General features: G+C 42.3%; 1 protein-coding gene across 7 annotated transcripts in view; it reads left to right on the top strand.

Moving 5' to 3' along the window:
- The first annotated feature begins 1477 nt into the window (after positions 1-1477).
- The window catches only part of FYCO1 (FYVE and coiled-coil domain autophagy adaptor 1), an 84863-nt gene continuing 68195 nt past the window's right edge, over positions 1478-18145 (top strand). For 3 of the 7 annotated variants that reach the window (XM_073333171.2, XM_073333166.2, XM_073333173.2), the window contains exons 1-3: positions 1478-1536; positions 9756-9910; positions 14297-14482. In XM_073333171.2, the coding sequence (XP_073189272.2) occupies positions 14425-14482 (58 nt within the window). In that variant the 5' untranslated portion in view covers positions 1478-1536; positions 9756-9910; positions 14297-14424. The remainder of the gene's footprint in view (positions 1537-9755; positions 9911-14296; positions 14483-18145) is intronic. The other 4 variants (XM_073333169.2, XM_073333167.2, XM_073333170.2 and 1 more) reach the window with 4 other exon arrangements.

Raw genomic sequence — 18145 nt, 5'->3', positions numbered from 1 at the left:
AAGTGACATTTTTGGTTATTGATACTGTAAGAGAAATTATGAAAAACCCATTAAAAAGTGGATTTTTAAATTTCTACCTACAGTTCAAAGCACAATGGGGCAATGATCTCAGCTGGGATCTCTATGAGCTCCAGTGATACAAAGAAAAACTAATAATTGCTATTTGAAAGCCCCCTTTCAACCTTTCCAGGCACTTGCTAAGTGTAAGTTTCAGTATAAAGCTGCTGCTTCTTTACATATCTGATTGAATATCAATTCAATCAGATATTTCAGTCACACATGAGTCATTTGGTGAGGAAACCATAATCAAAAATCTTATTTTTCTAAGCAAATATATGCACTTTCTTAATGTGTGAGGCAATTTACTTCAACGCATTTCACTTAACATTCAGTGATGTATGCCACTGTGTAAAAAGCCTGTATTACAAAAATACCTTTTACTTCTCTGTGGTAAGCGAACTCAGCTGCCTCCATTAAGCAACAAGGCAAGTTAAAGGCCTTTCAGAGTCTGTTCTGTCCTCTGGAATGGGAAAAAAAGGTATGCATTTACTCAATACCATTTTCTTGGGATAAAAATAATCTTCAATCCAGCATGGGGAAGAAGTCTAATACTCAAGACTTATTAAACTATTAACGCATAAGAAATGTCAAACTAGTTCATTTCACTTTTTGATTTTGACTTTTATAGAGTGTCCCTTGATAGATTTTTTTTTTTTTTTTTTTTTTAAGGCCAGAAGGGACTATTCGATCATGTCTATCATGACTGTCATTTTTGCTCACCTTGTTTTATATATTACATCAGTAGCATTTTCTCATCCTCTCTCTGCAGGCACTGCAGCTATGAACTTTGTGGCAGAGACCATCTTCTTGTTGTGTTTGTACCATGCTAAACATAAAGGGGCCCTGGTCCATGACCACGGTTTCTAGGCACCATGGTAATACTACTGATAATAATTAATAATGATATGACATTTAACAGGAATGAGAAGGGACAGAGACATGGAGCCCATAACAGCTGGCTGGAAAGAAGACAATTCTTGACTCTCAGAGGCCCTGTGATCCGGCCAACAGAGCACAGATTGTGGTGTTGGGAGTCCTTGGAGCTAATCCCAACTTTGCCACAGACCTGCTGTGGGAGAAGTCACTTCACCTCTTTGTGCCTGAGATTCCACATCTGTAAAATGGGGGGGAAGGAATGGTGTTCACCCCATTTACAAAGTGCTTCCAGAGCTGCAGATAAAAAGTACTGTATCAGATAAGAGGTAGGGATTATCACTATTGTTAAAAAACAAAACACAACAAGGAGTCCGGTGGCACCTTAAAGACCAACAGATGTATTTGGGCATAAGCGTCTGTGGGTAAAAAAAACCCCCCTGCTTCAGATGCATGGAGTGAAAATTACCATTGTTGTTACTCCGTGCAATTAAAGGGTTAAAGAGGGACAAGGGACTCATGGGAGATGTAGGCCAGAGGAATCATGGGAGTTGTAGTGAAACCTCCTCAGTGTATTCCAATGTAATGGCTGCCCAGGCGGAGGTAATGTACTTTCTCCCCTCTGTGGACTATACTTATTTTCCCCTGTGTAAACAGAGTGCCCCCCCCCCCCGCACGCGGGTAGTGGCCTGGCTGGGGGGCGCGAGGCAGGGCCTGGCAGGAGAGGGGCTGGCAGGGCCAGGCAGGCTCAGTTCTGCAGGTTACGTTCTGTGGGACAGGAGCAGTCACTGCATTCTGTTTTGACTTGGTCACTTGGCTGCTGGGGGGCTCTTTCCGACGTGCTGTGCGTGTGTGTGTTGCTGTTGCCTTGTGTAGGCAGACACCCCTCCCCACCCCCTGGAGTGCACATGCCGGAGCCCCTGTGTGTGAAGGGCATGCCTTCAATTCCGCAAAACTTTGCCCCTCTGCCGCCCGCTCTGCAACTTCCCAAACACTCTCTCCCGGCCCTGTCGGTTTCACTGCTCCCTTCAGCGCCCTGCTCTCTCTCTCTCTTCTCCCTCCCCGCTCCTCCCCACTTGTGACTCTCACAAGTTGGCAAGGGTGTGAGACTGTTTCCCAGCAAGTTTCCAGCGTGTGGTGTAACAGGTAGATTCCTCCCTCCGTAGCCAGCCAACAACAAACAGCTGGGGGAGCAGCTGACAGTCGTTTTTCATGCCGGGTTTAAACCTTTTCAGGAAGCAGAATAAACGCCACCCAGGCCATTAGCATGCAATATGCGGGATGCTACGTCAAAGCTCTCAAGCTTTCTTTCCCCTGCCTTCCTCCCGTCATCATTCTTCTGTCACTACCAACTCTCCTTTGCTGCCGCTTCTGTCTCCCTCTCGGTCCCCTTGTTCACACGGAGGTGTCTTGCTCTCTTTCCGTCCCGGTGTGAGGCGTTCTCTGTAGTAGTCCAGTATTGTAACCGATATTTGGATTGGAAGATCTTTACGGCAGGGAAGTGTTTTTACATGCCTGTGAAATGCTATAGACATCAGAAATAATAACAATGTCTCTCTTTCTCCCGAATAGAATTGTGAAAAAGTTCTGTGTTTCTCCAAAGTGTAAACTTGTCTTTGATTGTTCATAATCTTCTCATTAGAGGAGAGTTCTGCAAATTTTCTGGAGGAGCAATGTTGTTTGGACATTTTGTAGAAAATGTGCACACGAATCCTCCCCTCCCCCCCCCCCCGACTTATGAAATGCTGACCTAAATATTCACAGAAGTCCTTGTGTAGGCAAATCTACTGCTGACAGTGAGGATTTTGTCTGCACAAAGCCAGCCTGGTCTCGCTCCAGAATGTCTGAGGATTTAGGTGCAGCACTCCCACTATTGTTTACCCTGTTGCACATACCTGTTAGACAGGTATAAAGCTATCACTTTTGTTTATGAAATTATGATCTGTTTTTATTGGCATGCACTTTGCATTCTTCTTGACTAGAGAGACTCTGTTCTGGCCAGCCGGCATGTGGTGGAGTAATGCTGCATATAAGAAAAGGAGAAAGGGCTGGTGAATCCATTGCACTTTTCTCCTCTCACACTGTTTTAACAGGCTTGTAACTCCATTGACTGTCTTCGAGTTACTCCTTTCAAACTGGTATAAATCTGGAATATCAGGCCCTATGTTTCTTATTCAGGAGCACAAAGAGTGGATACTTGAGTTCTTCAACTCTGATCCCACCCATCAGTTCACCACCACAGATTGTGATTAACTTTCAGTGCACAAAAATTGAATTTGTGTTGTCCATATAACATCACAGGTCCTGGTGAATTGTACTGTAGGTGTGTTTTTTAGTTCTGCATGTACATAAATGGAATATGCAGCAGAGAAGATAAACTCTCTTGAAGGGGGCATTTATAGTTTAACAGATTTAAGAACAATGTTTAATTACACAAATGTATTACTGTGTACCAGATGTCCTTCTTGCAGTTTTCCAGAGATCCTTAAAGGGGCACCTTCACTTAAAAAAAATCATAGTTCTGTTATGAAAAAAAATTATTTACTGTTGTTAAATAAGATTCCTATGACTGAAAAAAGATTAGAGAAAAAATATATTTCAAATGTTTCAGTTGGTTTACTTTGTGAAATCAACCATAGACTCAGTGCTGTCAAATGCATATTTTCCTCCAGTCAGTTAGCCATGAAACCTGAATCTTATTTATACAGAAGCCCCTTTATAAACCATTCTGACAGTGTAAAGTGGCCTTAAAGTGGGTGTAATACATCTACATTGCCTGAGAGGTGTATAAAGAGGCCTTAATGTAAATGGGAATCTGGCCCATAGTGTAAAGTCTTACTTGCATACAGAAGTATATTCAGGATCAGGGCCTACCACAGCAACTCAGGAGAGGAGTCTATTAAAAATGCAAGCAAATGTGATGGTAAAACTCCAGGGCAAGGTAGTACCTAAAACTACTTGTAACTTGAGTAATTTTTTTTATTAGATTTTTTAAGCTGACAGTATCTTTTTAAGGGGACATTGTTGGGTAAAATTTTATGACCCTCCTAGCCTTTATCAACTAATACTCCTTAGTTGATTAAAATGGAGAGAATTTTTCAAATCCAGTGTAATTTTCACTATTATTTACTTTTTACATTTCTCCTTTCTTGGACAATGAAAATAGACTAGTTCTCGCAGTTCCACTTTTGTTAGTAGTCAATTTTTATTTTTAGGGTCTCGTGCACTAACTCAGCTGTTTTAGGCTGCAAAACCTGCAGATGAATAATTTAAATCACCACATTTTTTTCAAAATATAACAAAAAAAGGAATAGCAAAACTCAGGACAGGGCGGGGGGGGGGGGGTGTTTGAAGTGGGATGTAGCCCACAAAAGCTTATGCTCTAATAAATTTGTTAATCTCTAAGGTGCCACAAGTACTCCTGTTCTTTTTGTGGATACAGACTAACACGGCTGCTACTCTGAAATCTAAAATTTGGTTGCTAAATGAGGGTCTCTAATATGATTTGTTCAGCTGGAACAGTGTTTGCAAGCTTTTGCTGCACCCACAATCTTATCTTGCGTCTTATAGTCTTTGATTTAATCTTTTCAGCCATTGCTATATGCTGTGGTTGCCATCTGTCTAATCTAAGGTACTTATAGAATGCCAGTCACCGCAGTGTATAAGCACCATGGTAACGTCACTTATTGCTGCAAAGTGCAAGGGATATGCAATGCCATGCTGCAGCGGCAGCAACCGAGCCTGCTTAGTTTACCAAAAGCAACTTCCCTTTTGACAGCTGACAAACTGGATCAGTATCACATTGAACAACAGGATCAGGCTGGCTTAATACAGGCTTCTATTATGTATGTGTCTGTCTGTTCAAAAAGGATCGTGCTTGTAGAGATCCCATAGCCAAATTGCTTTTTAAAGTTCTTAATTTTGCAACCCAAACAAACAAAATGGAGGGCCAAAACAGGCCCGCTACAGTAAAACAGGGTACTGTAGTAGAACTCAGTCAGTACTTCCTGAGGCATCACCTCAAACCGATGGAGCTGTGGAGAGGTGAAAGAAGAACATGAGGGGTGCTCATCCCCTAGCTCTTGCGATGGCATGGTTCACTCAGTGGGAACAGTTCTGGTTTTCTCTGCATATCTGTCCGTTCTTGATTTAATTCAATTGCCTTCTACCTGCCCCACTCATACTCTGCAGTGGTTTCCACATGCAGGGTCCAAATCTGTGATATTTTCACTATCGTTTGGTACTGATTCCATTGGGAGTTTTGTATAGAGTAAGGGCGAGGGCCCATAATGTCCTGCCCGCTGCCATAATCCTGGTGGTATAGGTGATATAAAGCTGCATGCTGACATTTCTAAGAACTCATCTGCCAATATTTGAAAACTGTAAATAGGGATACGCCCACCCCCTTTTAGTACCACTGAAATTCACTGGATCACAAGAGATTTTCGGTGGACAGCATGTGGACAGAGGATATATTTGGGTAAAAAACATAATAAGGACAGTTCTCCTAAATAGAGGCAATGGTTATTAATATTTATTAGCACTTATGTTGTATTAAAATATCCAAAAGTACGGGAGGTTCCTCACACAAGAGAATAGGCCCAAAATCTCAAAAGTGACTAATGATTTTGGGTGTCTCCATTTTTTTGAAGCCCTACTTTACACACTTAAAAGGGGCCTGATTTTTCAGTAGGTGATGAGGACCTGCCCTCTAGAAATCAGTCCCCTTTAATCATAAAATACCAGGGTTGGAAGGGACCTCAGGAGGTCATCTAGTCCAACCCCCTGCTCAAAGAAGGACCAATCCCCAATTTTTGCCCCAGATCCCTAAATGGCCCCTTCAAGGATTGAACTCACAAACCTGGGTTTAGCAGGCCAATGCTCAAACCGCTGAGCTATCCCTCCCCCAGGTTGTTTCAGGTTGGGCACCCCAAATCACTAGGCACTTTAAAAATGTAGGCTGTATACTTTATCTTTCTAGTTAGTTATCTTTATTGCCTCCATCACTAGAATAGCTCCAGGGACGTGGTTCCTGCATTGGGGTATATCTACACAGCAGCTGGGATGTGTGATTCCCAGCACGGGTAGATAGACACATGCTAGCTCTGCTCAAGCTAGTGTGCTAAAAATAGTTATGTGGCTGCAGTGGTATGGGCAGTGGCTCTGGCTGTCTGCTTGACCCTCTGGATATATACTCAGGTGACTAGCCTGAGCCTCCGTCTGTGTTGCTGTGGCTACACTGCTATTTTTAGGTGCTAGCTCGAGCAGAGCTAGCATGTGCACTTCCACTTGTGCAGGGAATCGCACCTCCTTTGGGAGCTTGCAAGCTGATTTCAGACATGACTCGATGAAGGAGGTATCAGAACACATGCCGGAAGAAAAGGGAGGAAGAGCAGGTTTTCCAGCAATGAGATTACATAGTTACTCAGCAAAGGTTTGCGCACATGGAAGTATAAAGAGAAAATCATTCAATTTTTTGTAGGTAAATGTCTTTGACTTGACATGCAGGTAGAGGTGGGTCTGAAGGAGGAATGAGGAGAAGGAAAGGGCCTTGCGCAGCAGCAGCTCTGGAAGGCTTCTATGCAAAGGGGGTGGTGCAGAAAAAGGTGTAGAGACGGTGGTTAGAGAAGTGGATGAATAAGGTGTTGAGGTTACATCATTGGGAGAGTAACAGGGGTGGCATCTCAGAAGAGACAAGGTCAGATAAGTATGCTAAGAGTGATATCACTGTATTTTCTTTCAGCAAAAGAGCCCTCTTCTCTTTTAACTGACTACTTCCTCAAGTGTGCAATCTCTCTCATAGTGATATCTCCTATGAAACAGTGCTCTCCTTGTGAGATAAGCACATGTCCATCTTTGCCTCCCCGTTTGCGTGAAATGGTCATTACACCTCAGCATTGTTGGTGCGAAGAGCATTACGGGCAAAACACTGCACCCCCAAATCATGGCAGCATCCTTCTAGTGCATCAACTCTGTTCTGTTTGTTTTTTGATGGGAGAGCTTTTAACCTGCATCTTCGTTTGAGTGTCCGGCCTGTTTGTTCCAGTGTTGCTGAGTAAAAATGGGTTCATTTTTTTTTCTATGCTTCACATGCCCTTCCTGCCACTTCACTCCCCCACTGAATGTTAAAAAATTGTCTTATAACAGACTACATCCCACCTAATTCTTGTTGAATCAGTTGTACTTTATCTTTTGTTTAAAAACAAAAAATCCTCAACTTACGTGGGAAAAAAACCCCCAGTCTTCTGTGCAGGCACGTTAGGTAGTTTACATACATTTTTATATTGGAGCATTTAAAATGGAAAAATGTATACTGTGGATGGATGCATGGTTAGATATTATGCAAAATCTCATTGATCTTGCTGAGACACAGCACTCATGCTGGAGTAGATCCATTCGTGTGGTATCAGGGAGACTGAAGTGTTCTCCTACTGGTTTTTTAATTAGTTATAATTCCTGATGTCAGGTTTATGTCCATTTATTCTTTTGGGTAGAGACTGTCCGGTTTGGCCAATCTCTCTGGTCACTCAGTAACGGACTTAAAAGTGGCAATTCTTCAACAGCAAAAATTCACAAACAGACTCCAACGAGAAACTGCAGAATTAATTTGCGAACTGGACACCATCAAATTAGGCCTGAATAAAGACTGGGAGTGGATGGGACATTACAAAAACTAATTTCCTCCTACTGTTACTCACACCTTCTTGTCAACTGTTTAAAATGGGCCGTCCTCATTACCACTACAAAAGTAATTTTTCCTCTCTTGGTATTCTACTGTTAATTGTCTCATTAGCACTGACCCCCCCCCACCATGGTCTGGCAACTCCCATCTTTTCATGTACTCTGTATATATACCTTCTACTGTGTTTTCCACTCCAAGCATCTGATGAAGTGGGTTTTAACCCACGAAAGCTTATGCCTAAATACATGTGTTAGTCTCTAAGGTGCCACAAGGACTCCTCATTGTTTATACTATATCATGTAATTGTGTGGTTTTCTTATTCTGCAAAGTGTCTGCTCTCCCTAGAATGCAAGATCCTGGCCAATAGAATAGATGTAAAGTGTTCTAAGGTATTACCTTACTATTCCTCTACCAAGATTTTATATAACAATTATACTTTTGCATACTTCATCTGGTTACCATGTGTTGATATCCTTTGGCAGGGGTGGGCAACCTGAGCCTGAGAAGGAGCCAGAATTTACCAATGTACATTGCCAAAGAGCCACAGTAATATGTCAGCAGCTCCCCCACCCCTGTTCCCAGCGCCTCTCGCCCATCGGCAGCCCCGCCGATCAGTGCCTCCCGCTCCCTCCCAATCAGCTGTTTCGTGGCGTGCAGGGGAGGGGGAGGGGGAGGAGCGAGGGCATAGCAGGCTCACGGGAGGGGGCGGGAAGGGGTGAAGTGGGGGCGGGGCCTGGGGCAGAGCAGGGGGTTGAGCAGTGAGCACCCCTTGGCACACTGGAAAGTTGGCGCCTGTAGCTCCAGCCCCGGAGTCAGTGCCTATACAAGGAGCTGCATATTAACTTCTGAAGAGCCGTGAGTGGCTCCAGGGTCACAGATTGGCCACCCCTGTGCTATGGTATTTCGCTTGCCATGATTTTTATGTGTTCAATTTTTCTACAAAATCTTTTTTTTTTCTTTTTAAATAAAATAAGTGATTGCCAAGTTTCCCTCCCCACTCCAAACTCTAGGGTACAGATGTGGGGACCAGCATGAAAGACCCCCTAAGCGTATTCTTACCAGCTTAGGTTAAAACTTCCCCAAGGTACAAACTTTGCCTTGTCCTTGAACACCACCAAGCGTTCTAAACAAAGAACAGGGAAAGAGACCACTTGGAGACTCTTTCCCCAAAATATCCCCCCAAGCCCTACACCCTCTTTCCTGAGGAAGGCTTGATGATAATATCCTCACCAATTGGTACAGGTGAACGCAGACCCAAACCCTTGGATCTTAAGAACTTTGCCTTGTCCTTGAACAGTATGGTGCCACCACCAAGCGTTCTAAACAAAGAACAGGGAAAGAGACCACTGGGAGACATCTTTCCCCAAAATATCCCCCCAAGCCCTACACCCTCTTTCCTGAGGAAGGCTTGATAATAATATCCTCACCAATTGGTACAGGTGAAAGCAGACCCAAACCCTTGGATCTTAAAAACAATGGAAAAATCAATCAGGTTCTTAAAAGAAGAATTTTAATTAAAGAAAAGGTAAAAGAATCACCTCTGTAAAATCAGGATGGTAAATACCTTACAGGGTAATCAGATTCAAAACATAGAGAATCCCTCTAGGCAAAACCTTAAATTGCAAAAAGACACAAAAATAGTAATATACATTCCCTCCAGAGCAGCTTATTTTACAGGCCATTAAACAAAAGAAAATCTAACACATTTTCTAGCTAGATTACTTACTAACTTTACAGGAGTTGTAAGGCTTGCATTCGTGATCTGTTCCCGGCAAAAGCATTGCACAGACAGCCCAAACCCTTTGTTCCCCCCCCTCCAGATTTGAAAGAATCTTGTCCCCTCATTGGCCATTTTGGGTCAGGTGCCAGGAGGTTACCTTAGCTTCTTAACCCTTTACAGGTGAAAGGATTTTGCCTCTGGCCAACGGATTTTATAGCACTGTATACAGAAAGGTGGTTTCCCTTCCCTTTATATTTATGACAGTGATACTACCTGAGCCCTAGAATAAGAGGGCAGGAGGGGGAGGATGTATGCAAAATCCAGAATGGTCTTCAGCTCACCCTCTCATAGCAGGTTTGCCTATGAAATATTAAACCAGCATGAAAAGTACTGAAAACTTATTTTTATAACTGTGATTAGCAGATACAAGTGACTGAAATACAGCGGGAGAAGATTTGTTCAGTAAGAAGGTATATTTCACTTCTCAGAGTGGAACCACACTTTAAGGCTCTGGGAATTCTTCATTGACATTCAGACTTAAGGCTGCCTCTCATTCGGAATGTGTCCTATTGAGGGTAGGTATTTTCTCACATAGGTTTATAACTTTGTTCAAGAAGATGTGATGATAAAGCACAATGGCCTTTTAAATGTTTCTGTGAAAGGGGTTATGTTACTCTATATATATTACTCAAATTCTTAATCACAGCAAACAGCAGTCATTAGTTTTTGTGAGTATAGCAGCTAAATGAGCCAGTAACGTACCAGTCATGATACTATACAAACTGAGGCAGGATATCAGAAATATACATTGGAACTGTATGCTTCTTGTAGTGTCAGTGTAAATATTTAATACTTTTTTTTAAAAGTTAAAGTCTTTCTGAAGGTTATAGAATGTCAAAAGTTTTTTAATTCTTTAGTATTGCAGTGAGGTTTCTGGTCAGTGACTCTTCTGCATTTCTAGTAGCTCACTCATGCATGCCTGCTGTTAGTGTATTTATGCAACAGTCGCTAGATTTCTTGTGTCACCCTCCAAAAGTGCGCTTTGCAGTTAGCGGTCACTGTCTTCTATTATGGGACAAACCTTGCTCACTTTCTTCAAGGGGGCAGGACCTTTAAAATCAATGGGACTACAGCAGTAAGGGTTGTAGGATTGGGCCCTAGCGTATCTTCACTTACCCATGGTTTTCATACAGGGTGCTATCGTAACCAGGTGTTGAATACTTAAAGGTCATATTATATTGGCAAGGAATGTGTGGCGAGGTACCCCGGCGCCTGTGCTGCTCTATGCCCAAGGCATAGACTATGTAATAACGTTAGCCTAAGACACCTCAGTGGATACCCGAGCAATGAATTTTGTCCAAGGGGTTTAACAGTATTATGTAATGAAAGCGCTCCCTCCTGTATAATTTATGTAGCTAACTATCTATCATGTCATTGATCTTTTGCGGGAGGTATTTGGGGAGAAGGAGAATAAAGGAGCTGTCTTCAGAGCGTGGTTTTCCCATAAAAAATATACTGTGAATTTCCATAGCTACTGTGCAGTTAAACTCTAAGTGACCTATAATCATTGCTTTTCTTTGTTATTTTGTTTAATTCTCCTTTGGGTAAATCTTTCTTCTCTCCAGTGGATGAGTCTGGGCTGATGCCCATCTGTTTCCCCATTTAATCTCACAGCTCTTCTGCTCTACAAAGCAGATTTAATCACCCACACACTCGTATTTCAAAAGGGATGACAAGAAATGTGGCCTCCTCCCAGACTCATTGGACAATGCCACGTGAGTGTATGGAGAGAGCAATGAGTTTCTTTACCTCCCTCTTTGAAAATCACGTGCCAGTTTTTCAGCTGGTATAAATGGGTGTCGTTCCATTGATTTCTATTAACGTCAGTGTCATTAGAGAGGAGCTAGCTCAGAGTTTTGCATAAATGCTGAAGTGACCAAAGCAGGTTGTGTGGGTGTGCTGTATAATTAAGTTATGATCTATTAATATTTCACCGATCCCATTTCATATAATTTTACACTTTTGCAACAAGACAGAGGTGGGGTGGGTTGTATCCTAAACAATAAGATGTGAGACTCTGGATGAAATACTATAGCCTGTGTAATGCAGAAGACCAGTCTAGACGATCATAAAGGTCCTTCTGACCTTTAAATCTCTCATAGATGCTTTGATGGCCCACTGGGTGCTTCACAGTCTTTAGTGTATATATTCTCAGAACATCCCATTGTGGTAGAGAAGTGCTATTTATCCCCATGTTATAGATTGCGGAACGAGGCAGAAGCAATTTAAGTACAGTCTTTCCTTGCAAAAGCTGCCAGGGTTGAATCATCCCCACTGCGTCTGTGAGCAGCAGAGACCCAGAACCCAGACATATCTCCACAACATCTTCCTCCAATCCTGCAGAGGCCTTTCTGCACAGATCAGACTCTGAGAGGTGGTGAGCCAGGAGTATGACAGGTACAATGCCTCCCGGAGCTCCACTCAGCGCAACTGAGTGCCACCACGGTGCTACGCTATTACAGATTTCAGTGTATGCTGTCCCCTGCCGGGCTGTTGCACAGTAGAGGGTGCTCGGTCATAATGTAAACCCTCCACTCTGCACCTTTTTTGCAGAGGTTTGTGCTGCTATAGATGATGGTCTCATGTGGCCTTTGTGCTTCCCGAGCTCAGAGATTGTGATTTTGCCTGGTCCCTGCATAGCAGCAGGAGTGGGGACTAGGGTCGCCACCTGTCCAGGTTTTCCTAGGATCATCCCTTTTTATTCAGTGGCTGCTCTGGGAAATCGAGAAGGGTGCTCAGTGCCAAGGCTGGATGTAACCTCCCAATTCAATGGGTGCCCTATACTAACCTGCCAGGGGGGCACTTACCACCCACAGCAGCACCTTCTGCCCCAGCACCATAACTGTAAAGTGGCCTGGTGAAGTGGGGAGGGTGCTGTGTTTGTTATATTATATGGGATAACTTCTCTAATGCAGGATGCTTTATCATCTTGTTGACCATAACCAAACTCAACCAGTGACCAAGAAACATGGAGATGTTATTGTATGCAACCCCTAAGCAGAATTAAGGTAGGAATCATTACACCATGAGGCTAAAGATACAGTATCAAAAGAAAGCAGGGGAGTTGGTTCTGGTCGATCTTGCATTGATTTTTGCTGGTGTTACTCCAGTGAATTCAATGGAGATACTCCTGCTTATGACCAGTGTGACATCAGAATTAGACCTGGTGTTCCAGAATCTCAACAGGTGTCAATTGGTATAGCTCCATCAGTGCAACTGTTCCAATTCACACACGCTGAAGAGTTCACTCTGTTTTTTGATTGTTGGCATTGTATCCAGTGTGTTGCCTTCAGAACAAGGGCTGCTTTTAAATAGCAAAGGTATATGTGTATTCTGAATATTATTATTATTATTATTTATTATTGAATTTTTATATAGCAGCAAGTGAATGCTGGGGACTTCAGAGAAACAAGTGTGCTCCGTAGGACAGGGAGATCTAGCCCAGCCTAATAACACGACCAATAGACATCAAAGCATGGCAGTGGAAAACAGCACATTGACTAAATTTGGGTATTAAGAGTCGTGCACTTGAGAGAACAATTTTAGCCTTTTATTTATTTGTCTGTCACTCTCTTTGCTAAGGTTTATTTTAATTACTTTTACTTTGTGTCAAAAAGGCCAAGGATTGGTTGTGACAGGTACACAGCAAAGCAGCACGTGGGCACATAAGTTTTAAAGTGTCACCTCTATGACTCATCTGGTCTCTCCCCAAAACCCACTGGAGTATGTCTGTATAGTTATATAAAGAATGGAAGAGATGTGTGCAGCTATTTAATCTTCTCACACCAGTGCTTGAAAAGACTGTGATTATCGCAGTTACATAAAATAACCCAACAGTTATATTTGTATTAAAACATATACAAGTGGGGCCAGATTTTCAACAGACTCAGCATTTTGAGTGTTGAGCTCTTTTCAAAATCTGGCCAGAAGTGTCACAACAGGAGCTGCTGGGTGCCCAGAGCTTTTGAAAATCTGCCCCTTATTAGGTGCCTCAGTGGGAGATGAGCTCTTTTGAAAATTTGCCCCCAATTCTGAGCATCGAGCACTTGAGAATTTGGCTCTGAATGTTTATCCATCTTTATAAAATATTTTGAAATCTGTGAATGAGAAGTGCTACTCAAAGGTTGTCTATTATTATTATTTATTATGAATTAACTTGCCGTTGTGACTGGAGCTGAAAACTGAATAGGAACCCCCCATAGGCCCTAACTACAGTAGTGTACTAGCTAGGGGTGCTGTAACATACCTTAAAATAATGTGGTACTGGAAACTGTGAGTATTAAGAAGAGGGAGGAGACCAGGCTGTTTTGAAAATAATCTGGAGGTTTATGACTCAAGTAAAACAGTGAATTGACCAAATCAGAATGGGAATATCCGCCGATCCCAGAGGAGACAATTAGACCATACTCATTCTAGGACGCTAAGGTTCGTTCTTGGTACTCTGGCTAGTAAGGTTGCTGCTTTCTGGAGTGAAGGAAATGTGCTTGTAACACTGTTCTGTGTTCCATATAGAAAAGGTACTGCATAGAGCTCCTGTTGGAACGCTCTCGCGTTATCAGAACTTCACTCAGGATCAAAGGATTAACTATATAGAATCCTAGCTTGGACTAGACAGTGAAACTAGCTTGTGTCATAGCTCCAATGGGGGAATGAAAATTTGTCAAAATTGATTTTGCTAAATTTGAAAAGGGGAGACAGGGAAGGTTAAATTAAAAAGAAAATAGTACAACGGGGTTATTAGGAAAAAACCTCACTATGGAAACATTATTAAATGTGATTTAAAAATCCAAAGCACCACAGTTAAGTCAGTGTATGTGTTAGTGTGTGTGTGTGTGTGTGTGTACGCGTGTGCACATGTGCTGTTTGTACCAGATTATATATAAATAGATTTTCTTCTTTAGAATTGCAGATGCCACAAAGGAAACTAATCTCCTCCAACTGAATGGTCATCAAGGATGTGAACTCTGCTTTTTTTTGTCTAGCTGGGTGAAGAGTTTAACAGCGTGGGCTTGCATCTCCTTTGGTTTTCATGATGGCAGCAACTAGTGGAGAAAGCCAGCTACAGAGGATTATCAGAGATTTGCAAGGTATGGTGCCTGTTGGCAGATTAAATCTGTAGGCTGGCCTGCATTCCTCATGTTTTAATTGAACAGGGGAAGTGTTTGTCTGATATCTGTGTATGGCATTGTAACAGGAAATTGGACTGTTCTGTATAGATGTGACTCTGGTTTCAAATGTTACATAAAGTTTACTAAGCCTTTTTTGGTAGGATCTTAAATTATGTCTGTTTTACAAAGAAGAAAAAATTCTCTCTGGTTAGGATCTTCTCTCACTCACAAGTCAGGAGTAACACCACTGAAGTCAACAGAGCCAAACGGCTGTAAATAAGTGCAGTGTCAAAGTGAGGACGATCAGCTCTAATTTCTTTTTACTGTTTTTTTTTTTTTAATGCACACGATGGGTCATTCATTGTTCACTAAGACAAATACCTGGTTCACAGTACTGTGCTTCAAACAGTGATGAGAGGCCTCCATGAGAGGGGAAGAACAGGAAGGAGGATGAGTGAGGATTTATCCTTGGTAATCAAATAGGGCATGAGGAAGAAGATCCAGGAAGGATGGTCTTACGGTTAGGCACAGATTAGTTAGGAGACTATTGTTCTTTTTCTAGTTTTGCCACAGATTTCCTGTATAGCCTTGAGGAAGGCACATAGGCCAAAATGTTCAAAACTCATCAGTGGTTTTGGATGCCCACCTCTAGGCCTATTTTTCATAAGTACCAAGGACCCACAACAAGCCAAAGTTTGGCTTTCAAAAACTGAAGCACCTTAAATCAGTGGTCAGTATTCCTGCACCTCGGTTTCCTCATCTGAAAAAATGAGGACATTTGTGTACCTCGCAGATGTTGTCAAGCCTTAATTCGTTAATGTTCATCTAACACAGGGGTTCTCAAACTTCATTGCACCGCGACCCCCTTTTGACAACAAAAATTACTACGTGACCCCAGAAGAGGGGACCAGAGCCCACCTGAGCCCCACTGCCCTGTGCTGGGGGGGCCAAAATCCGAGCCCTGCTGCCCTGGCAGGGAAGGCCAAAGCCGAAGCCAGAGCTCCATCGCCCTGGATGGGGGCGGGCACAGCTTTGGCCCCAGGCCCCAGCAAGTCTAATACCTGCCTTGGCAACTCCATTAAAATGGGGTTGCTATCCACTTTGGGGTCCTGACCCACAGTTTGAGAACCCCTGATCTAGCAGATTGGCTCCTAAAACAGAAAGTGCGATGTAAGGGCAAAGAACTGTATTTCTTTTTGTCTGTGTGTGACTGTTCAAATGGGCAGCAGCTGCAACGGAGGAGAAATTTAATCTTTGTTTTATTTATTTATATCATTAAAATGAGCATCTTCAACCACTGTTGTTTTTGACAACTCAGGGGGAATAGGACATGATATATTAGAGCCATTCCTTACACCTGTCATTGCTTCCTTCTCCAAATAATCCTTTTCCCCTCCCCCTTTATTTTTCAGATTAAAAATATAAATTGGTGAGCGGGGAAAGGCAAAGTCTTTTAACAGATTTAATAAATTACAGGAGGCGATTTAGGTAGGGAAGATGGCATTACGCAGTCTGGACGATAGAGTTCTTGAAATGTATTGGAGACAACTTTTTTGTTCCAGAAAGTGGAGGAAGTAACCCGGGGAACAGCCATTTTAAATTGATTCTGACCTACTGGGAGGAATTGGTAACGAATCTGAAGGTGGAAGGCAATTTGGGTGAAAGTGATCATGAAATGATAGATTTCATGATTCTTAGGAAAAGAAGGCATGAGAGCAGCAGAATAAAGACAATGGAGTTCAAAAAAGCAGATTTTAACAAACTGCGAGAACTGATAGGTGAGGTCCTATGGGAAGAAAACTAAGGGAAAAAGAAGTTCAAATGACCTTGTAATTTCTCAGAGAGACAATATTCAAGAGACAACTGAAAACTATCCTGATGCGAAGGTGTCAGGGTTCCTTCCCCACTCTGAACTCTAGGGTACAGATGTGGGGACTTGCATGTAAGACCCCCTAAGCTTATTTTTACCAGCTTAGGTTAAAAACTTCCCCAAGGTACAAACTTTGCCTTGTCCTTGAACAGTATGCTGCCACCACCAAGCGTTTTAAACAAAGAACATGGAAAGAGACCACTTGGAGACGTCTTTCCCCAAAATATCCGCCCAAGTCCTACACCCCCTTTCCTGGGGAAGACTTGATAAGAATCCTCACCAATTTGTACAGGTGAACACAGACCCAAACCCTTGGATCTTAAGAACAATGGAAAAATCAATCAGGTTCTTAAAAGAAGAATTTTAATTAAAGAAAAGATAAAAGAATCACCTCTGTAAAATCAGGATGGAAAATACTTCACAGGGTATTCAGATTCAAAACACAGAGGATCCCCCTCTGGGCAAAACCTTAAAGTTACAGAAAACGTGAATAAACCTCCCTCTTAACACAGGGAAAATTCACATAAAACAAAAGATAAACTAATCCACCTTGCCTGATTTACGTATATTGGTTGCAATATTGGAGACTTGGATTAGGAGGGGTTGGAGAAGATGGATTTCTGTCTGGCCTCTCTCAGTCCCAAGAGAAAACAAACACGTAAACAAAAGCCTTCCCCCTTCCCCCTCCCCAAGATTTGAAAGTATCTTGTTCCCTTATTGGTCCTTTGGGTCAGGTGCCAGCCAGGTTAGCTGAGCTTCTTAACCCTTTACAGGTAACAGGATGTTGCCTCTGGCCAGGAGGGATTTTATAGCACTGTATACAGAAAGGTGGTTATTTTTCCCTTTATATTTATGACAGAAGGAAAGATAGGAAGAATGGTAAGAGGCCAATATGGCTCCACCAGGAGCTCTTTAATGACCTGAAAATCAAAATGGAATCCTACAAAAAGTGGAAACATGAACCAATTGCTAAGGAGGAGTACAAAAGAATAGCACTCATGTGTAGCAACAAAATCAGAAAGACTAAGGCGCAAAATGATTTACACCTAGCAAGGGACAGAAAAGGCAATAAGATTCTATAAATACATTGGGAGCAAGAGAAAGACAAAAGCAAGTGTAGATCCTCCACTTAGTGTGGAAGGAGAGCCACTAACTGATGACATCAAGAAAGCTGAAATGTTTAAGGCCTTAATTTTCCTTCAGACTCCAGTAGAAAGGGTAATGGTGACCAGATACTACATACAATTAATACTAACAAGGGATAAGGAACGCAAGCCAAAATAGGGGAAGAACAGGTATCAAGGTTCCTTCCCCACTCTGAACTCTAGGGTACAGATGTGGGGACCTGCATGAAAACCCCCTTATGCTTATTTTTACCATCTTAGGTTAAACCTTCCCCAAGGTACAAATTATTTTTCCTTTTGCCCTTGGACTTTCGCTGCCACCACCAAACGTCTAACACCTGTTACTGGGAACGAGTCCATTTGGAAATGTCTTTCCCCCCCCATAATTCTCCCAAATCTTACACCCCCTTTCCTGGGGAAGGTTTGATAAAAATCCTCACCAATTTGCATAGGTGAACACAGACCCAAACCCTTGGATCTTAAGAACAATGAAAAAGCATTCAGTTTCTTAAAAGAAGAATTTTAATAGAAGAAAAAGTAAAAGAATCACCTCTGTAAAATCAGGATGGTAAATACCTTACAGGGTAATTAGATCTAAAACATAGAGAATCCCTCTAGGCAAAACCTTAAGTTACAAAAAGACACAAA

This window comes from Lepidochelys kempii, chromosome 2 (genome assembly GCF_965140285.1).
Source record: "Lepidochelys kempii isolate rLepKem1 chromosome 2, rLepKem1.hap1, whole genome shotgun sequence".
NCBI lineage: Eukaryota > Metazoa > Chordata > Testudines > Cheloniidae > Lepidochelys > Lepidochelys kempii.
Note: the sequence above shows the minus strand (reverse complement) of the source record. Positions and strands in the feature narration are given on the sequence as shown.